General features: G+C 29.7%; 2 protein-coding genes across 4 annotated transcripts; both read left to right on the top strand.

The window, feature by feature from the left end:
• Positions 1-9,372: 9,372 nt before the first annotated feature.
• Positions 9,373-11,533, top strand: LOC126665427 (peptidyl-prolyl cis-trans isomerase CYP28, chloroplastic). 2 transcript variants are annotated; one of them, XM_050358243.2, is made up of 2 exons: positions 9,373-10,148; positions 11,105-11,198. In XM_050358243.2, the coding sequence occupies exons 1-2, from the start codon at positions 9,470-9,472 to the stop codon at positions 11,113-11,115; spliced, it is 690 nt and encodes a 229-aa protein (XP_050214200.1). In that variant the 5' UTR covers positions 9,373-9,469; the 3' UTR covers positions 11,116-11,198. The 2 variants fall into 2 exon arrangements, with proteins under 2 accessions (XP_050214200.1, XP_050214199.1); XM_050358242.2 differs by lacking the exon at positions 11,105-11,198 and adding an exon at positions 11,219-11,533 and having other exon boundaries at positions 9,376-10,148.
• A 4,909-nt stretch (positions 11,534-16,442) lies between these two features.
• On the top strand, positions 16,443-22,086 carry LOC126660848 (homeobox protein knotted-1-like LET12). Of its 2 annotated transcripts, none has more exons than XM_050354551.2 (6): positions 16,443-17,059; positions 19,441-19,561; positions 20,530-20,723; positions 21,255-21,386; positions 21,487-21,620; positions 21,714-22,086. In XM_050354551.2, the coding sequence occupies exons 1-6, from the start codon at positions 16,643-16,645 to the stop codon at positions 21,715-21,717; spliced, it is 1,002 nt and encodes a 333-aa protein (XP_050210508.1). In that variant the 5' UTR covers positions 16,443-16,642; the 3' UTR covers positions 21,718-22,086. The 2 variants fall into 2 exon arrangements, with proteins under 2 accessions (XP_050210508.1, XP_050210501.1); XM_050354544.1 differs by having other exon boundaries at positions 21,706-22,086.
• Positions 22,087-23,370: the final 1,284 nt, after the last annotated feature.

The following is a 23,370-nucleotide window of genomic DNA, read 5'->3' as shown; positions in this document are numbered from 1 at the left end:
TAAAATAACTGAATTTAATCAAGAATTACTTTCATATTTTTACGGTTTTTTTATGCTTAATCCAATTTTATAAACATCAAATTTGTTATTCGGATCAAATAACTCACTATTTTAAGTCAATTAAAAATAAAATTGGGCAATTGGTTACTGAACTTGATCATATTGTACAATTTTTTTTATTAATTTAAAAATAAAAAATATAGTTTTTAATTGATTAAAATGACATAAAATAAGCTATTCGATCCATAATCATAAGTTTATAGGTCGACCGAATTGACCCTTTATTCAAAATTTAAATTTATCATTTTAAAAATTAAATTACTGACTCCATAATATAAAAAGGCTTATCAATTTATTTTTAATAATTTATATTTGTCCATATCTGTATATAAATTTGAAAGAAAAAAAGAAGTAATTATTTAAATTATAAAATCATTTCATATCTTAAAATCTACAAAAAGGTTTACCAAGACATTTTTTTTGTTTGGTACAGGGTCCATGAGGTTTCCTGAACGGGTCTCAACTATGAGACGACACCTTTAAGCCTTCCACATTCAGACTAATCCCCACTCGAACCGTGTAGATCCCTTGCGGGAGGCAAACTCTGACCCCAAATTTTAAACGGCTGCATACATAAATACGATTCGAAGAATGGAATTTTTAATTTTTGAATTGAAGAATTTTGGAAGAATGGAATTTTAATTTTTGCACAATTTATGGGTTTCTCCGAAATTAATTATTTGGTACGGGAAAAAAACATGAGAATCCATGATTATGAAAACTTCTCATCTATCAAAATTCCTCACTTGGCATTCCACCTCTTAAGTGTGAAAAATGAAATGAATCATTTTTTATGAATAATAAATTTGTATTAAAATTTAATTATTCTAAACATATTTCTATGAATTTATGAGTTTTTTCATATTCAATCTAAACAATTGAATTTATAAATTCGCGCATTTCACATTCCATGAATTTTACTAAATCGTGGATTTTAAAAACCCTCAATACAATCGGTGTCTAAATAATTATTTTTAAAATCCAAATAAATTTAGTTGCGTAGTATTGTAAATGTACATAATAACAAGGAAAACGAATTCCTCATCGAAGAGTTTTGCCATAATTGTTGATCAAGGGCATATAAGGTTAAAAACCACAATAAAAAAATCAACCGCAGAAAAATACAAAACAATGGAAGTAATAAAGTGGTTAATTTCCTTCCTAGACAAAAACGTTAATTATAGTTGCATAACTACTTAATCAAGATTCTCTAAACTAAGTTTCTCTTGAATTCTTCGTTCATCCTTCACACCCATTTCACATTAATGCTAATTCCTTGTACTATATAGGCACTATTATTACAGGGCACATACAAAACAAAACAGCAGCAACTAATACATCTACAAACAAACAGGTATTACAGTTAAATACAGAGAAGAGAACATGGCAACTGGAGCAGCTGACTTATTGCTTCAGTGTATCTTTAGTGTAAGCTTAACAGCACATGACAAAGAGGTTCAGCGAAGACCGTATCATCGCGACTGCAAATGCGCGTTACACAAATTACAAAATCTTCATCCCGTTGCTTGTTCGCAACACGGAACTGTATCATTCCCCAAGAAACAGAGATCATCCGCAGGCTGTTTATTGTCCGAATCATCTTCCAGTTTCTCTTCTCGTACTTGTCCTAAGAGTAGTAGTAGTATTCAGTGTCGGACAATTCAAAACATGTATCAGGCAGAAAATTAGTTAAAGTTAAGGACTGGAAACAGTTAGCTAGATAGAGAAAAATTCTGAGCCCTTAAGGTGAAGAAAATATACAGAGGAAATTAAGTAGCAGTTTTTTTGCCCTATACATTAATGTAAATTCTTCTGTTTTCATTAATGTAAATTAAATTTCTCACTGCATTTAACATTTGGCATCTGAAAGTATTAAAATTGCAAAGAAAAAGGGTTTACATCTCTGAATTGTGTTGGGACCAAAAGCAGAGCTTCAAAACAGGGCTATAAATGGGATAGTGTAGCTTCAAAATTTTATGTATATGCATCTATTAGACTATTACATATATTTTCTAGGCTTGATTGGTTTAAAAATAACGAACTTCAGCCTACTTTATAATTTTAACACGAATTTTCAATTTTAACAATTTAGTGCATGAGCTATTATTTTTTGACAATTTGAAAAACCGTCAAAAAATGGTGATGTGGACACCAGAATGAACACTGTTTCGGCATCCACACCAGCACTTTTTAACATAAATTTGCTCGGTGGTTTGAATTGTAAAAATTCAAAAATTGGTGTCTGACATTGCCGAAATTAAAAGATTATGCTAAAATTGCAAAACAAGCTAAAGTTTGTAATTTTTAAAGTAATTAAACCAATTTTTTATACCATAAATTAAAACATTCAAAAAGTTATATATATATATATATATATATATATATATATATATATATATATAAACTACAGTGCAGTTGTGAAATATATTATAAATAGATTGAGAGTCAGGTATAAAAAATTTACAATTTGAATAAATTATATTAAAAAAACATATAAAAAAAGATGAATGATCTAATTGAAAAAATAAAATATAATTTATTCTTTTACTTTATTTATATGATAAACTAATCTGTAATTGGAAGAAATTTATAAACTCTTAAGAAATTATATATCCACAATTTCATCAATAATATTATGTTGTTATTAAAATGTTTGCAATTATAAAAAAATTATGAAATTTTTCTCCAAAGATGAATTAAATTTATCATATATACAAATAATTTAAAATATTGAATTATATTTTTTTTATCAATTAAGATCTTTAAATTTTTAATTATTGTTTTTAGATATAATTCATTCAAAATGAAAAGCTATTGAATCAAATTATCAAAAAAATATTAATAATATATTTATTAATTTTATTATAGCTGTGGATACTATAATTTATTTTATTTAAAATTTTATTTGATAAAGTAATTAGGCAGTTTTTCTAACTGGAATGCTAAACACATCCTTAATAGCCCATTTTTTCAGTTTAGATAAGAATTAGTTATCATGTTTATTTGAAACTTCTTATATAAATAAAATATTTAACTTATAGATACTGAAATTTGTAAGAGAAGGATTATGAAAAGGCCAATGGGTGCTATAAAGTTATTTTTTTTTTATTTTGGCAAAACTATGCTGAAGTTTATGTGCTTTTCATTGCTTTTTTATTTTGCCCTCAAGTATTTTTTATTTCTTCACTTTTTTTTTTGTATACTTTCAAAAACAAATTTATAATGTACTTATTTTAACAGAACTGTAGAAGTTCGGTGCACTCTCTGTTAGTACAGGGACCAAGTAAAACTAGTTTACAAAAACTAGGTAAAAAAATAGAAAGATTTCATAAAATTATTTTCGAAAATAGAAGGATTGAGTAAAAAAAATTACTAAGGACGAGGTAAATAAAAAATGAAAAGTATATGGACCTTAAGATAGGTTAGAACTTAGATTTTTTGTAAATTTAGCTGAAAAAACTAAATTTTAAAATTTTATCTCAATTTTAATAACTCCGTTGCAATTTTATTTAACAATAAATATAATAATGTCAATCTTTTAAGCTCAATACAATATTCATTTGCTTTTTCTTTGTTCATTTTAAACATCAAATTAATTTTGTTTTTTCGGGTTCAACCACTGATTGAATTTTGCTGTTGTTTTTATTTTTATTTTGGATTATAAGTTAAATCTTATAATTTTCAAAAATAAATTATGCTAATAAAGGAATGGGTATAGAAATTCAACTGAAAATTATGACAATTAAATTGACCAAAAACAAGTGGATAGAATTACAATAAAATAATCAAATTAAAATAGATTTATAGATTTTAAGAATTATAATAAATTTGCAAAAATCGAAAAAATTTAACTCTTTATCACTATTATAAAAATCAGTTAAATGTGGAATATAAATATGGGCGGAGCTAAAAAGGTAGGGCAGATGCAGGGGCGGAACTAGCTTTTGTGAAATGGGGGGACGAAATCATACAAATTTTATTTTGAGGGGGCGAAATACATAAAAATTACTATATTTTTTCAAAAAAAAAATTCAAGAGTGTTTTTATTAAAAAAAAAATTTGCAGGGGCGGTCGCTACCTCAGCCATAAGGCTGGTTCCGCCCCTGGGCAGATGACTACTATTTTAACCGTCATTCACTAATTATTTTGCCTTCTTTTATTTTCTTTTTTTAATTCCACAACTGCATACAACAACAAAAATTTGGATTCCTATATGCATGAGGAGTTAGTTAATACTTAAAAGTTGTCCATCTATAACAATGTACATCATATATAGGTTTTTTTTTATTGCAAGACAAACAGTAATGAATCTCGTACAAAACTAAAAGAGTGAAAAACAAGAATTTTCACTGCACATGAAAGAAACACAATTGTCCATAATCAGCTCAAATAGCCATTCAATTTTTAACTCTACTGTCTTTCATTTTCAGCACACTACATTTGATACAGTCAAGAATTACAATTCTCGTAGAAATAACCGTTTTTGTTTTAGTTGTATAACTCAAATATCTGTACTCCTGCCAAGGAGTTCGTTAAAAAGCTGTTATTTTGGAGATTGCAATGCCAAAACTCATTTAACAATGTTCATTTTCAGGGATGTTACTGCATTTGTAATAATTGTAAAATAACACCCAGAAAATGTTATTAAAAAATAAAAATATCTCAAATCTGGTATTTATGAATAGAGTAAATACAAAACAATGGAATCAAAGTCGTTAATTTCCTTCGTAGGATATAGTATAACTTCCTTTGAAAAAAACGTTAATTATAGTTGCATAACTACTTAATCGAGATTCTCTAAACTAAATATTTGTCTTTAATTTCATAGACTAAACCATCAGTTTCACATTAATACTAGTACTAATTAAATCCATTTTCTATATAAGCATTTATATTGGGCACATACAAAACATCAGCGACCCATATATCTAGAAACAAACAGTTATTATAGTTATTACAGTTAATACTAGAGAAGAGAAATATGGCAACTGGGGCAACTGACTTATTGCTTCAGTGTGTCTTTAATGGAAGCTTAACAGTGCACGACACAGAGGTTCAACGAAGACCTTATCATCGCGACTGTAAATGCGCGTTGCACAAATTAAAAAGTCTTTATTCCGTTGCTTGTTCGCAACACGGAACTGTATCGTTCCCCAAGAAACAGGGATCATATGCACATTCTTTGTCTAGATCATCTTCCAATTTCTCTTCTCGTACTTGTCCTAAGAGTAGTCCTATTCATTGCCGGACAAATTCAAATATGTATCAGGTAGAAAATTAGTTACTGAAAACAGTTATAGATAGAGAAACATTCTGAGCCCTTAAGGTGAAGAAAATATACAGAGGAAATTAAGCAGCAGTTTTTTTTCTTGCACATTAATGTAAATTCTTCTGTTCTTACTAAAGTAAATTACATTTCTTACTGTTTTTTCACTTTTGGGTCCTGAAGGTAATAAAATCATAAAGAAAAGGGATTTGCATTTTTTTCATGTCTGAAATGTGTTGTGGCCAAAAGCACAGCTTCAAAACAGGGCTATGAATTAGAGTGCACATTGTCTGAATGAACTCTGTAATTCAAAGATAGTATTTTTCTAACGCAATAAAAATTGAAAAAGTTAACAGTTTGGTTATGAAATTTATAATCAGTGAATTTATATCAAACAGCATATAAGAAAACAAAATTTAATTGATCACAGTAAAATATAATTTACTCCTTTAACTTATTTATAATGCAAAAGTTTGACGTTTTTTTGACCTAGTTTAAATCAATTATAGTAGAGGCACCAAGTGTTGTATGAACTTTTGTTTTTCAAAAGTCCAAGTCTTTAATCCTGCATTATTTGCGACGCATGACCCTTTTATTGTGTTTATTTACCAAAATACATTATGGGTTACGAGGGAAAGAAAAAGGGTAAAGTATTCATTAGGGTTGTGAACATATTGACGTCTCAAACTATTTTCATAATCATTTGCTTTCGATTGAGAACACATAATACCTCACTTGATTGAGGATAAATAAACTAAAAAAATTACTATTTCGTGGAAAGTAGCATTTTTTTGCTCGGTTTTAATTATGTTTTTCATTTTTTGAAAAGTTGACAGTTTGAATTCCCTTTGATTACGGATAAGTAAATTAAAAAATACAATTCCTATGAAGTATCTTTTTTTTTGTTTGGTTCGGATTATGTTTTCCATTTTCTGAAAAATTGAGAGCTTAACTTCCATTCGATTAAGAAAGTGACTTTTTCTAGCAAAATTCAGATAAGTTCAATTTTTTAAGTATTTTTAAATTATTTTTTAATTTATCCTTATCAAACTATTTTAATTTAATTTTAGATTTATATGAAAAATATTTTTTATTTATGTTATTCATAAGATATATTTATTTTATTTATTTAAGGCTTAATGCCTTAAAAAAATCCTGACCTTTCATCCCCTTTCAATCCTATCCTGACGTTGAAAATTTGTCAATTTTATCCTATTTTGTATTTGTTCATTTTAATTGTACCCTAAAATATAAAATTGATCTTTATTTATTTTAGAATGGTTCATTCGTTATTGTCAAAAAAATTATTTCTTTCTTGTATTTTGCATGTATGAACCATTCTCAAAAATTATTTCTTTTTTGTATTTTAAATCATATTCTTTACATGCATTCACTTGAAAGAGAGAAATTATATTAGGCCTCACTTGAAAGAAATCCATATTCTATTTTAGAATGTCCCATTTAAAAAATCCCATTATTATTTTTAAAATGTTTTTTTATTAAATATTCTATTTTACCCTTCTTTTAATTATTTTAAAAGAGTTATATAAAAAATTCCACTATCATTAATAGGGATAAAATATAAAAAATATGAAAAATTAAAAATAATTAATATTTTTTTAGTTTGTGTGTAAAGTTAAATAAATTTTTTAAAGTGGGACGGAGGAAATCCCACGTAATGTAAAAGGAAATGAAGAGTTGAAATTTGTTGCAAGGAGCTATATTAGTGAAAAGGTATTTTGTCGGGATCATATTCCAACGGCAACTACTAAGCCTTTCCTCCTAAATCCATGGCATATATATAAGACGAACTTCTTCGTTGATAACTTCAACAAATCTACGAATCTTAGTAATCAATCAATAACTAAAACAAACTTAGGAACAATCCTTTGTCTAATTCCCATTCTCAAAAAATATTTGTCAAATTAATAAGGTTTCGTCAACTTCCATGCTGATTTTTAAAGCACTTTACTTCAAAATTATTACTTACTTCCTCCGTTCCATAATATTTATCGTATTTGGCTTCGACACAAAAATTAAAAAAACAATTAATATATATCTTAATTTATAAACATTTTTATTAAATTAATTCTACATTGAAACTTGTTTATATTTATGATTACTTGGTATTATAACATGACAAATATTATGGACCAAAACAATTTTTTTAAATGCGACAAATATTATGAACCGGAGGGAGTAGTAAACAATAGATTAAGTTTCTCAGTTTATGCACTTGCCACATGACATAATGGAGCAACAATTTTCTTTTTCTTTTTACTCCTAAATAAAAATTTAATGGCCATACATATTAAATTTAACATTTCATTTTTATAGCGATTTAGTCTCACTTTTTAAAATGTTATATAACATTCCAACTTTTTAATTTTGGCATTGTGTAACACCTTTCCTCTCATAACGTCGTTTTACACAAAAAGTGTCTTTTTTACACATTTTGTAGCTAGTTCTGTATTTGATGAAAACGACTGTAGGCTACACAATGTAAAAGCGCGCAAATTTGGAATGTACGATATGTAACGTCATAAAAAATAAGATTAAATTGCTATAAAAAAAATTGTAACGTTAGAATTTAATATGCAAATAACCCAAAATCTCATACATAGATGTTAGAAAAAATGTGATCTGATCGCCGCGCAAATTTAATTTAACTTGAAATCGTTAAATAAATTTATGTTGCTAATAAATTTAAGCTCATTGTTTAAGTTGAAACAAATTAATATTCACCGACTAAAATGAAACTCCAAAAATTTAATAATGACAAATACTCCTTCTGTTATCTTAATAAACTAGTTGTTCAATTATATATATAATCCATCGCCAACCATACAAAAGTCTCAAAACATTCAAATTCAAAAACCATTTATAACCCCACTTCACTTAAAAATAGGTCGGAGAATCACAAACAAAGCATACCGGAATTGTTTTCAGGACCGTGAGGTCTCGAGTTCGAGACTCGAACAGTCAAATGGGAAGCATATCAGCTGAGCTAATGGCATGTAGAGTGTGTGATGGAAGTTTATCAGGGCAGGATATGGAGATGAAGCGCAGACCATACCATCGCAATTGTAAATGTGCATTGCACAATCTAAAACAAGTATCCTCAGTTTGTAGCCAATACAGGAATGTTTCATTTCCTAGGAAGTTGTCATGGAACGATTGTTTTTTGTCCGCAACATTTCCTGGTGACTTGTCATCTACCCAAAGTGATGTAAAGAGGGCCTTGATGAACTAATTACACAACTTTATGGGAAGTTTGATATTTATTGGTTTAGTTAGACTTAGAAAGTAAAAGAAGAATCAGAATTCAATTTATGCTTATTTTTTCTTTTTATCTTGTCTTGTAGTAGTTTATTACTATAAAGTAGATGCATTCACCATTTTAAGTTGTGATCCAAATTTTAACTCATTCTTGTTTTTCATATTTATGAAATGGGGTTTCTATTATATGATTTTATTCAATTTGAATTTGGACTAATCCATGCTAGATTGTAGAGGGGAACAATGATTTCTTTTCAGTCCGGGCTAGAATTCATCGATCGTCTTACTCCATTTTTATCCTTCCGGCAGTCTGAGTTTAACATTTCTCTAGTCCTAACTTCATTACAAATTCTACTTCATTCTCTTGAAATATTTTGCAAATTTTCAATGGCAATCCGGATTAATGCTTATCCTATGCTTCATGTGATTTTGTCACTGCTTGATTGGATATGGATAGAAGTTGCATTAAATTCGAAGAGAATCAAATCAATTTTTTTTTTTCAAATTATGAAATGAACTAAATTTAATCATTCGATTAGTTTATGCCAAAAATAAACTAAGGTTTTTATATTTTCAAAGTCAAGTAGCTAGATTCAAAAAATTAAACTTTGTAAAATATTAAATCAAATTAAATTTATCAGTTCAGTTCGATTATTCAATTTATTTTTATTCTTACGCGCATTATATACATGGTTCCATAATAATTAAAAACTAAAATTGTTAATTTATGAGGCTAGAAAAAGAAGTGGTTCCACCTAATTTCTTGTCTATCCTTTAACAAACTAAATATCCTCATCTCTTTCCCTTGCCGCTTCACCAAGTTAACCATGTCCACTCACTTTCACAACCACCACCACCAACACCATGGCCTCCCCTCTAACCCCTCCGCCATCACCACCACCCTTCATCCCCCACCACCATCTCCACCACCACGCTCCTACATTTCTCTCCACAGCCCCCATTCTCACCCGCCGCTCCCTCCTCCTCTCCACATCCTTATCCACTCTCACACCAACACCCATTGACACCACCATAACCGACCGTATTTTCATGGACTTCTCACTCTGCCCTAACTATTTCCGTCCAGACAGAACTCTTTCAGACACCGTAGCAACTCTCTGCACCGAATCCACCTCTCTTGGCCGGATTATCCTAGGACTCTACGGCAACCTAGTCCCGGTCACTGTATCTAACTTCAAAACCATGTGCAAAACTTCTAGTTTTTCTTACAAGAACACACTTGTTCATAAAATACTTCCCGGTCAGTTTTTTGTCGCCGGAAAACAAGGGAGGAGGGATAAAGGAGAGGTGAGATTGGCGGTGGATCAGCTGGTGAGAAATACGGAGAGTGTTGATTCTAAAGCGTTTAAGCTTAGACATTCGAGAGCTGGGATTGTGTCTCTGTGTTTGTCGGAGAATGATGATGAGGATGAAGTTAAGCTTGATCCTGAGTATAGAAATGTTGAGTTCTTGATTACTACTGGACCTGGTCCTTGTCCTCAGTTGGATAATAAGAACATTGTGTTCGGAGTTGTTCTTGAAGGTTAGTTTTTAATTCATTCATGTTTTATGATTATTGTCTAGAGGTAGTAATTATTTATACCATTAAACAAGTAACTGTGTGCTTTAAATTTTTTGTGATTAAAATTAAGAAGACGTATAATGTGATGGCAGAAATGAGAATTTGAAAGCATAAACTGTTAGGGCAGGCTGTGTACACACGGAGTGTTTATTCTACGCCAAGATTGTATTACGTCAGTTTTACAATAAGTCAATAAACATTTGCGATAGTGAAATATTTAACTAATGTTTATTTTTTTTCCATTAAATATTTTAACAATGCAACGTTTTATTAGTTTGTTGTACGAATAACGTAGCACAATTATTGCATTGTATGATTATTCGTATATAAGTAAATGAGTCCTAGCTAGTTAAACCAATTTTTTTGGGGAAAAGATTAATTTTTGCGCCTAATATATATGTTGAGATACAGATAAGCCCTCTAGTAATATTTTTGTCTTAAATAAATCCTCAAAAAATGCCTAGTTATACCCTTTCAAACGATGTTAACTCTCTGTTTCTTAGAGGAGCATAATAACTAATATGTTTTCAAAACTTTGAGAACATATTTAGGGTATTAAATTTGGGAGGGTACTAAACTATATTAGAATTTTAAAATTGGTACTGAACTTTTTTTTGTTACAAAATGAATACTGAACTATATGAAACGTTAATTATGCTCCTCTGAGAATCGGAAGGTTAACATTGTTTCAGAGGTAAATTAATTGAAGAGGAGCATAATAACTGATTGGACGAAAGAAGAAGCCATGTCAGTAAAAAGTGGCTGAGAGTACCCATTTTGTAACGTTTTGCATAGTTCAATACTAACAAAAAAAAGTTCAGTATCCATTTTGAAACTTTTGCATAGTTCAGCACCCTCCCAAGTTTAATGCCCGTATATTTAAGATAAAAAGTTGAAGAGGAGCTTATTGATTTCAGAGGTAAATTAATTTCGTCCATGCACGAGCCCAGATAAATATGTGCATATATACCTTTCACACAAAGAAGAAGAAGATTGTATTGGTAAAAGCTTGTATTTGAATTGGAATGCAGGATTGGACGTTGTACGAAGCATAGCTTCAATCCCAACATACCAACCAGCAGAAAAAATAAGGCAATTCAATGAGTTGGCATCGTTTCTAGGAGATGAAAGAGCACAGAATGCTCGAGCCAGTTGGAACAAACCACTCAAGACTGTTTTCATCAGTGACTGTGGACTGCTTTAACTCTCTCTTTCCCTCCCATCCTTAATCTCATCATTCCTTCACTCAGCTTCATGTGCATACTTTTCCATGTTTATTCATCACTAAACAAAGATTTTATATTATGTAATGAAAAATTAATGTGCAAAAGCCATATATTTTTTTAGATGAGGTCCCTGCACCTTTTGTTACTATAGATTGAGTCCCTACATTTTGATTTTCGTTACTATCCAAGTCCTGAATGGTGATGGTGTTAACTATTGGATGAAAAATTATCCAATTTTGGCTCTTGTATTTTTAATTTATGATGATAATGAATTCTTGTAGTTTATGTTTAACTAATTCAATAATATTCATTAAAAAATAAAGGCCAAGCTAATACGGAGGCCTTTGTATTTTATCATTTTTGTTCAGAAGGTCTCTATCTAAAAAATTTACACCGTAATAAAAATTAAAAAAGTGAAATATTTTTAGATATATTAAGCCATAAATCAACAATGATCGTCATCCATTCATCTTTTGGTTATACATATATTTTTCAACATAAAAGGAGATTCAAATTTCAAACTCTTACATCTACTTAATAAATTGATATCCAATGTTCGTTGATGGGGCAAAAACCCCAATAATTTGGAGAGCACATGGATGTGCCTGATCGGGCTTGGGTTAGGTGTCCATCTCATCAGATCCATTTCTAAGTTTAGTATTGGTAAATGGAAAGTTTAGCAAAATACCTAAAAAAACTAAAAATATTTACAATACTTAACTTATAAATTGAAAGTTTGCAAACGTACCTAAAATATTTAAATATTTATTTTTTTACTTCGCAATTTCAAATAGTTTCAAAAAACACAATTTGAAACCATTTTTAAACTTTTCGGATACAGTTTCAAATAGAGTTTCAAACTGTTTTAAAAAAAAACTTAAAACTATTTTATACACCGTTTCAAAAACAGTTTCTAATAGAATTTTAAACGGTTTATATCGGTTTCTTAAAAAATAATTCGAATCCGTTTTTAAAAAACAATATCAAATAGAGTTTCAAACGGTTTCAAAAGTTTCTAAATTGACATTTTTGAAACCGTTTATAATACAGTTTCAAACAATTAAAAAAAACAGAGTATTTTTACAAATTTTCAGAGTAAAAAAAATTTCGGAAAAAAGGTAAAAAAATGAATTTTCAAAAACGGAATATTTTTACAAATATTTAAAAAAAAACGGAGTATTTTCTGCAATTTTTTTTGGTAAATTTCATTTTGGGCTTTTTATGAAAAATATTTTTTTGGTCAAACTGTTTGTAAAAATACTTTTATATCGTTTTCTCTTGTAAATTATTTTTTATATTTTTTTAATAGAAATATGTTTTTAATAGATCATTGGTGGACTTTTAGTAAATTAGTAGTAATTTTTTTTGATAATTTGAAAAAACATATTTTTATAAATAAAAGTAAAAAACATATTTTTGTCAATAGAAAAAACAAAAAAATATTTTTATAAAATTTTCAATAACAAAAAAAGCATAGACAGTATAATTTTATTTTTCATTTTTATAATATTGAAGGTTATTTTATAGTCCAAACGAAAAATATACAATTCTAATTATTAAATTTATCAATGTATGAACAAGTTATTCTTTTGGTTTCCTTTTAAATATATTTTTTTAGTTTTTTATACTAAAATTAGGGTTCATTTTAAATTTTTTGCTAAATTATTAAAAAATTACATTATTAACATTTACATTAATCAGTAGAGTAGAACCATTTTTTTATATAATTAGAGTAAAAAAAATATTTATTAATATATTGACTTTTAAAATATTTATCTAAGACTATATTTTTATTAAAATAAAATTATAATAATTATTGAATTCATATATTTTCTAGAAAATGAGAATTAAAAGAGAACATGATATTTTTTGCTTTCTACTATTAAAAAAAATATAAGTTAATTAAGAACAAAAAAAATTAATTTAGAGTTTTAACTATTTTCAGAATTCCAATTAATAAAATAATATAATACTTTTAATTTTTTATAAGTTAATATTTTTTTGAATTTCTACTTGATCTCACTCAATCTTTATTCTAGCAATAGATGATATATAATTGTACGCAATTAAGCTTAAAAACAAGTCAAATTCAATACAAATAATTATATAAAAAATCAATCAATAAATTATAACTCAAATGATATGAGCACTAAACAGTAATTTGCTAGATTGTGGAATCGATTCCTCCTATAACCGCTCTCTCCCCCCTAATTATAATTAAAATATAAAAAATAATAAGCAAGAAAGATAATTTTATACTTAAATATCAGATAATGAAAGTATCAAGAATTGAAAAGTTCAAATTAGAATCCTCACCCTCCATTTCCAACTCCAATTAAAAAAATAATAATCCATGGACTACTTTAGGTTTCAATTTCTCTTATTTTCCAAAGTATAGTAAATTAAAAATTAAAAAAAAGGAACATTTTGTGCTTAAAAGGGGCCCACATTACCTTATCAAGAAGGGACCACCCTCTCTACCGCGACAAAAATAGACCAATGAAGAGAGTCAAATACTGGGATGGGTCCTTATATCAGGTGATATGTACAGGTGTCGCGTTTTGATTTGGTGTATTCGTCGGGTTGAGGCTTCAATAACGTCCCTACAAGTGGTCCATGAAAGTAGGAAGTGACACGCGTACCTCGTAGAGGAATTATGGAATAGTAGCTGTCTCATCCCCTATGCAAGTGGCTTAAGTAGGCAACACTTTAACCTCACCTGCCAATGTACAGACACAACCATTGTTTTCAAAATCGAACCAGACCAGCCCGTCGAACCGATTAAACAGTTATCTCACCTGCCAATGCTCAGACAGCCGAACCAGCCAGTCGAACCGATTAAACTGTTAACCGGCTAATGGTCCGATCTAAAATATAAAAAAACTGAAATACCATTGGATTGGAGGCTGTGACAAAGGCAGACCGTTATTTTAGATAGAGCACCACTTAAATAAAAAAATATTAAAATTAATATACACTAAAAATTATAATTATTAAAAATTTAAGGTCAGACACTTTATTTTTATTTGTTATTTTTTTATTTTTTTTTAACATCGACCGGATTAAAACTAGGGGATTGAACCGGAATTTGAACCGAACAATGAGAACTAGTGACAGAAATCTGTCGCTAAATACCTAAAATTCGTTGCTTTTAAAAATTTATTACTGGATGAATTAGTCGTTAAACCGGTTGAACCGATGGCCTCATCAGTTTGACCACCGATTTAATTTTTATAACACTCATGTACAATAAACTTTTTTTTTGGATTTGATTTTTAATTTTGTTTTTATTTTTTGATGAATCTTTTTACCTTATATTTGGAAACTTATGAAAATTTTAGATGATCCTTTTAAAATATATATAGAACCCACTTAAATATTTTCTTTCAAATATAAAGTGGGAATTGGTGGAAAATGATGGAATTACAAATAGATTTAAGCTTATTTGTGATAGTTAAGTGTTAAAATATGTTTTTATTAAAATTTAGAACTTTAGTCGAGCGGTGAAAACATGCCATTTTAAGAGATTTAAGCTCCATCTTTAAAAATTACAAAAATAAGTTTCCATTCATGGTAGATATGAGATAACATCATTTATGACTCTTTTCTATACACCTCTAGGCTCTAGCAAGTTCAGGCAAGAGGTTGAGTTTGAAATGGAAGAGACCAAATAAATTTATATTTAATATTATTTTATATTTGATTTGATTTGATTTCAAATCAATTAGTTAAATTGGAGTAGTAAATAAATTCATTCACAGTTGATGGATTACCAAAATGTACAGAATGAATTATATTTACAGCACTAATCATTACCTTAGAACAGTTCTTTCAATTGGTTGAAAAACCGTTCATTTATATAATTTTCGTTATTATTAATAAAAATTTTACCTTTTGTTAAAAAAAAGCCATACTTTAGAAGTAATAGCTAGCAAAATCTTACTAACCTTTTGATTTTAAAATGGAATAATTATGAAATAAATTATAAATTTTAATGTATTTAATTTTAATATAAATTTTCAACTTTAGCAAGTTAAAATATAAATTAATTTGCTATAATTATAAATACCGAATATATTTTGATAAAAAAAATACTGATACCGTCATATGAACAATGACATGGTATTATATATTCCGATGTCTACACTAATATATTTTTAAATATTATTTCTAGTTATTTAAAATTGTGAAATAATAATAATTTATATTTTAAATTGTAAAAATTAAAAATCTGTATTTAAATTTTTAAAAATTAAAATTAATATTAAAAATATAAAATATGGTCAATTTCTTATTTCACTTTTTTTTTTAAAAAAAAAAACTTTAAGCTTTTGGTATTACAGTATTATTTATTGGTTAAGAGAAACACGTATCAAATTTTATTGTAATTTTGTTTATATAAATAAATATGTGAATACTGAAATGGTTTTTTAACAATTTAAAAAATATTAAGGGCATTTTTGGTATCTAAGAAAGTGGTAAGGAAATATGATTTTTATTTTATAATTTTGTTTGCTATACTAATTTTTACATTTTTTTAAATTATAATATTAAATGGAATAAAAGAATTCTAATTTTAATAAATATAAGACATTATGAATTCATACTGTTATTTAGTGGAAAGTGATTAAAATTATTTAATCATCTACACTTTGTATTTGTATTTGAATTACAATTCCTTTCCATACCAATTTTTCTTAAATTAAGGTTGAGACTTATATTTTAAAGATGATTTGGGTAAGTATCCTAAATTTTCCATATATTATCTTCTAAAAAGAATTACTAATTCTTTAATATGGTTGATGCATGGGAATAGCCTAACTTATTTGATTAATAATTGAATAAGTCCGAAATTAACACTGTTAATGATAGCTTAAGACGAATACAAAAAGGTGTTTAAGCACTAAGCATTTACCTTCTTAATCACCATTTAATTAGAGTAATTAATTACCCTAAAGTAACACGTGTCGCCATATCACACGCTTTAATTACCCACCAAAAAGTCTCTCCCTTTCTTTTCACTCTCTTCATTTCTCTTCTCCCTCTCTTTATTGTCAACAACACCTAAAAAAGAACAGTTTTTCTCTTTAAAACTCCATTAAAATACAAAACTAGCGCCTACCAAGCTCTTAATTTTCAATTATCTCAGCTGGGTCGCTTTTAGTTTCTTAAATGGTGCACTAGAAGAAAAGTTATTTGCTATTTTTTTGAACTTTTTGTGCAGACAAAATGGCCTTTCAAGATCATCTTTCACAAGAAATATCCTTTCAACCGCCACTTTCACACTCTGGTTCTTCCTCTGTCTCCGCCGGTCCGACGTGGCTGAGCAAGGCGGCAGCACTCATCAGAAACGACGAGTTTTTGGGCGGTAGAAACAGAGGCGAAAGAGCTGACCATGAAGAGCTTTTTGATGGTGGAGATGATAGTAATTGGGAAAGAGCTAAATGTAAAGCAGAGATATTAGGGCATCCTTTGTATGAACAGTTGTTGGCTGCACACGTGGCGTGTTTGAGAATAGCGACACCAGTTGACCAGTTGGCTAGAATTGATACACAGTTAGCTCAGTCTCAAGAAGTTGTAGCTAAGTATTCTGTTCTTGCTAATAATGCTCACCTTGTTGATGACAAAGAGATTGACCAGTTCATGGTTAGTTACTCGCTTTTTTTATAATTTTCTTTTGCTTTGTTTTATCGTTTGTTCTTCTGTTTTGAGGTTTTTGTGCATGTTGTGTCGTTTAATTGCTGTTTTATGATAACTAATGAGCAAGTTTGATAAAAAAAGTAAATTTTTTGAGCTGTGTTTTCTGGGGTTTTCATTTTGAAACAGATTTTGTTATGTTGGCTTGCTTCAATTTCAAAGATCATGAATTGATTTTGGTTTGCTGTTTTAGGTTTCAGAAATTTGAGAATTTTGAGATGAATTATTGCTTATCATGGATGCATAGTGTAGTAATATGGGAATACGGTGTGGTTTTCTTTCTTTTTAACATTTTTTTTTTCATTTGCACAACTGCTAAAAATCAAAGTTTGAAACGGGAGTGAGGCCTTCCTCTGCTATTCCCATGTTGATTGCTTTAGAAGAAGAAGGTTCTTTTTGATTTTGAGTGTGATTTGATGGTTGATGTGGAAAGCCTAGGGTTTCTTAGTGAATAATAGTTCTCTTGATGTGAATCAGAATCTACTAGTTGTGGCATTATTGTAGGAATTGGTTAAACTGTTTTGTTTGACAAAAGTTACTTAGGAATCTGATGTCTTTTTTTTTATCACTTAACTGCATGAATATGTTCTGAAATTAAAGATAAACTTCAGTTTCTTCTAAGCTTCCAAACAACTTGGATTGATTTCTCTGCTTACACCTGTGTTTTATTGGCATTTTGCCTTTGATTCTGCAAAGTTGGATCATTTATGGTATTAATGCACTTGGAAAAGTGAATTATTTTTCCATTAAATGATAAAATAATCACATTTGATAAAATCTTGGTGTTTCTTGGGGCCACAAGGAAAGATACATCCCATGCTATATAAAGACAGTTGAGCATAAATTTATTTTCTTCAGAATCTTCAACATAAATCTTCTGCCTTTTTTAATATAATTTTATATAGAAGAATGCAGTTACGTGCCGTCAAATAATGAAAAACTTTCCATCCCAGAATATATCAATTTGGGTCCTTTTGGTATCGATTCCTCCTCAATTTTGAAGTGTGAATGATCTAAAGTTAGCAATTGTCATGATTATTATTGAGAATGGAATCTATATTTTATAACATTTTATCTTATGTGAAGCTTTACCACATTGTTTCTCAAAAGAATGTTCCTAAAGCATAAGTAATTGGCTTGATATTTGATCATTTACGAGTACCATGTGATGTGAGCATCATTAAACGGATAATGCTTTAAACGAATCAATGGTGCAGAGTTATTCTTCATCTTTCCCCATTGAAAAGAACCTTTCACTTCATATCAAAATGGATTGATTAAGATGAAACATCTCCCAGTCCTTGCTTAATGCTTACTTGCATAAATTCTCTAAATATGTTCCAGGTTTAGATCCATCATTGCAAGCTAATGGATTCTGCTTCCAATTCCAAACATCTTTTTCTCCCATGTAAAAGAAATAGAAGAAAAGAGAGGCGGTGGGGGCAGTTAACATTCGTTCACTCCTCCTAATACACTTTCTTTTCTTTTCCTTTTTAATGTCATTTTGTTCTTTTCTTTTTTCTCATTTCTTCTTTTGAAACAGGAAGTGCTTAAAATTGCATGTTAAGTTAATCTTTTGTATGAAATACATAAATTGAAACTAAACTTCATGATATAATTTCCCCCCGAAACAATTAACTTTTAGTAGTTTTTTCAAATGATATATAGATTAACCTTGTTTCTATGTTGCATGGAGTAACAAATGGATGAAGTACAGGAATTATAACTTGAGTCAATAAGGAAAGTCTACTTTGCTTTAAGTCATAAAAAGACAAGTAACTCATGCTAACTTAGACCAAATCCTCACTGGAATGAGACACCGCATTAGTGGAGCCCAGCCGATCTTTTTTCTTGTCTCTTAGCTTGAGTATTTTGCTAGGTTTAGAATGTCCTGACTCCTAACTGCTTTTTTTTGTAAGAATGAATATGAAAGTGCATGAATCATTGATAATGATAACAATGTTACTTTTTAACATTCAACAATAAATGTGGTTGATTGTTAAGACATTATCATGCCATTGCATATCAATGCACGCACAACGTCAGATAGTTATATTTGTTACCAATCGCATGAACATTTCACAAGTCAACACTGAGACGGTGGAGTTCACTACTTATTCTTTTTATCCTTCTCTTTTGACGTTAAAAATATAGTATATGTTTTTCCTCATATTCAGTGATTTCTTTGCGTCATAGAAGACATTTAATTTCATGATATCATTTTGTTTCATTTTCCTTCTCTGCTAAATCATGCTTATATGTTCCAATTTTTTGGTCTTTTCAGCTAAATCTTTTTTTTTTTACTTTTTTTTCCTATGCCTTCTATGCAGACGCATTATGTGCTATTACTGTGTTCCTTTAAAGACCAATTGCAACAGCATGTCCGTGTCCATGCAATGGAAGCAGTGATGGCTTGCTGGGAGCTCGAGCAATCTCTCCAAAGCTTGACAGGTATTATTCTCTGTGTCTCCTGATATTAATTACATATATTGCCAAAACGTTATGAAGATTCAATGTCTTTTGCCTCTATGCCACTGTTCTTGATCCTTGCTGTTTAAACTTTTGCTTTGCTACAAGTTCTAGAAACTTGCATGTGTGTATCCATAAATGTACCACACCTTGTCTGGTGTTTTAGTTGAATATACTTGGTTAACCTTTTTCAACATTAATTCATTTTGAGGTGAAAACTTTGTTGGAGGACTTGAGACTTGATTTTATGAAGTTATTAAGCTCAATGTAGTATCTCTTGAGAGATTAATAGTTAGCATGTTTTAAGGCGCTGTGCATCACCAGGATACGGCAATAAATTTGTATTGAATAAGAGGGAGAATGCGAGTTGCCAAGGCATGAAAGTCAATGGGAGAAAAGTAAAATGAGGGATGAAGCAAGAAGATTGAAATATTTTGCTGAAATGATACAAACATGTTTTATCAAAATGGTAATTGAAATTTGATTTTGGATAAAAAAATATGTAAGATTAGTTATTAATTTCATGGATGCTTGTTTTGCTTTGATTAGTGATCTCTGAAATCAAGCTTTGATGACAATGTGCCTAATCTACTTAAAGAATAGTTTGGTCATCCTTGCATAAAAAAGCAGACACTTCATTACCTAATTTACGAAACATGCACTTCCTTTTGTTTGTAGTACTATTGGCTGTCATTTCCTTAGGCAGGTAATGCATAAATGGAACTACCTATATGGCGCTATTCCAGTGCATTGTCAATTGCAATATGTTAACAGCATACCATTTTTCCATATTTCCCAATTTGTGTGTCAGTGACCATATTAATACTTGAAGAGTTTCTTGAAGAACTAAGTAGCAATAAATTTTTCCTTTTTCTTATATATTCTATCTGCCTTTGCTGTATGTCATAGTAAGATTAGAGTCTAAGCTTTTTAATTATGATGCATGGCAGGTGCATCACTCGGTGAAGGCACAGGTGCAACAATGTCTGACGATGATGATGATCAGGCAGATAGTGATGCCAATTTGTATGAAGGAAGTCTGGATGGCGTAGATTGTATGGGGTTTGGTCCTCTTGTTCCCACTGAAAGTGAGAGGTCTTTGATGGAGCATGTTAGAAAAGAATTAAAGCATGAGCTGAAACAGGTAACACTCCATTATTATTCTTATTATCGTTACGAACGCAGATTGAATAACTGGAGCTATACATTCTAGAGCATGATTTCAATTAAATCTCTGCAAAGTAGAACTTCTAGAGGAAGATAAATTCCCAGATTAGCCATCCATCCAGTCATGAAATTGACTTCCTCCAGCTTTTCACCAACAAATTTTTTAAGCCCCTTATTGGATATGTTGCACAAATACTTCCCAAGTCTTTACGTCTTTACGTTTTGGCATTTTGTTTCTGTTTCCATTTCCGAAAATGTTTGTGAAACTTCAAAACTCTGTGTTTGTAACCTATACTTATAAAATCATTGTTCCGGCGTGTTTTCATTTCAGCAATTTTTATTTCCGTGCTACCTATATAGAGCTTGATTCTCCTTAGCTTGACTTAAACAAGTGACATCACTACCAATTTATTACACTAATCCTGGGCAACATTCTCATCAGAGTGCATAATATTTAATCAAGTAAATTGCCTGGTTTGGAGTAAATGATCAGGTTTCTGCTGTGTAGGGTTACAAAGAGAAGATTGTGGACATTAGAGAAGAAATTCTCCGCAAGAGAAGGGCTGGAAAATTGCCAGGAGATACCACCTGTCATCTAAAAGCATGGTGGCAATCACATTCCAAGTGGCCATATCCAACAGTAAGTGTTATGCAATAAATTTGCCAAATATATACATCTGGTTCGAACATATATTCTTTCAGCAGATCCTCGAACTATTGTTTGGTTCAATTTGGTACAGGAGGAAGACAAAGCAAGATTGGTGCAGGAAACAGGGTTGCAGTTAAAGCAGATAAACAACTGGTTCATAAACCAAAGAAAAAGGAACTGGCATAGCAATCCTTCCGGATCTACAACGAAAAGCAAGCGCAAGAAGTAAGCTCGCTATACATGTGTATCTTTTCCTCTTCAGTTTTGGCATCTGTATGATTCTTTTGCCAATGATAACTTGGAAAACAAGAAATGCAGGTGAAAGCAGTGATCAACACTTTGTTTAAAAGGAACAACTTAAGACGTCCATCCTAGCGAACTTCAGCAACAGAGTACTTAAGGGGTGATTGCAGTGAGAAAACCCATTATTTTATATTTATATGCTCAATTTCGTCAAACGATAAATACTAGAAAAAGAGGCTGCTCTCATCAGCTGAAGATGCATTAAACTTGCTCACATATGATAGTGATAGATTTATGGTTGAAGATACGTTGAAGTATATGATGTCAAATTTTACAATTTAAACATATGAGATTGGGATTTTAGATACCTGTAATTTTGCAGTATTTGGTTTATGTTATATCTGTGATGTAATTTTTTTTGGTTTATAATCTGTCTGTGATTCTGACATACTACCTGTTTTTTTTTTTTTTTCCGAACTTGCTTTCCAAGATGACTTGTAAGGTTTTCGATTGCATGCAAAGACTTGGGATAGAATAGAAGTTCAGCTAGATTAGGGAAGCGCAACTATTTTTTATATTGTCAGTGTTAGAGGTAATAAATCATGATAAAAAAAACTCACCTAATAGTTTGAACTTTTAGTTAGTTTATTACTATTAATATGGTATTACAGTCATGGTAGAAATAATAAAATTATAATCGGAGTTTCGCCTAATAGTTTGAACTTTTAACTTTTGCAACCTTCCTATTGAATTGATATGATATACTTGCTCCATATTCATTACATAAGGATGATTCTCTTAGAACATGACATTTATAACAATCAAATCGAGTTAAATTATATTTTGAAAAATATTATTCCATGTCGAGTTGCATGAAATTGAGATCTCGAAGTAGTGCCCGAAGTGTGTATCTTTAGAGTAACGACCAGTTAGTTAACTAAATTGTTTGTCGTAAATTTGAGTTCAGGTAATGCAATTCGCTTACCATCATAAAAACATGCTCTTTTCATACTTATTCCAAGTCCTTCATTTGTATTCAAAATTAAAAAAAGAAAGTCCGTTTATTTGAAGCAAATGGCATTAAAGATTTCATCTTGTTTTTGTTTTTCTTTGAATTCTTCAAATATTTTTTTTTACGTAAAAGTTAGTTTGTCCGTTTTTCACTAATGGATGAATTATAAACACTTATATCCAATCGTAAACTTGATAAAGTAGAATAAAAACAAAATAAAAAAGCGTTTTAAACATCGAAATTCCACTTTATTCTGGCTCCATTCCTTCTTTGGCTTTGAAAAATTAAACAAAAGGGTCTTGATAACTCAATATCTACCCCTATAATTTGTGCATGCACATTCTATCACAGCGCGCGGCCGTTGGATGATCAACATATATACCTGTTGCTTTAAAATTAAAAATTCAATTATGAAATATAATATATTACCGGATTTAGATAAGAAATTTTCTCAAAACATTATCAATCCAAACTCTTTAATGCAAAAATAGATCACCTTCATCCAATAAAAAAAGGGCAATTATGTAGTCACTAATTTCCTTTACACTATATATAAATGAAACAATCATGAATAAGAAAATGAAGAACTTAAAACAATCACTTACAAACCATTTTGATATTTGCGATCACCAACAGAATGATGAGAAGAAAAAATAGGAAGAATTTCATCATCTTCTTCTTGTGTATCAAAATTAAGAGCATAGCTTTGAGGATCATACT

This window comes from Mercurialis annua, linkage group LG1-X (genome assembly GCF_937616625.2).
Source record: "Mercurialis annua linkage group LG1-X, ddMerAnnu1.2, whole genome shotgun sequence".
NCBI classification, from domain to species: domain Eukaryota; kingdom Viridiplantae; phylum Streptophyta; class Magnoliopsida; order Malpighiales; family Euphorbiaceae; genus Mercurialis; species Mercurialis annua.
Note: the sequence above shows the minus strand (reverse complement) of the source record. Positions and strands in the feature narration are given on the sequence as shown.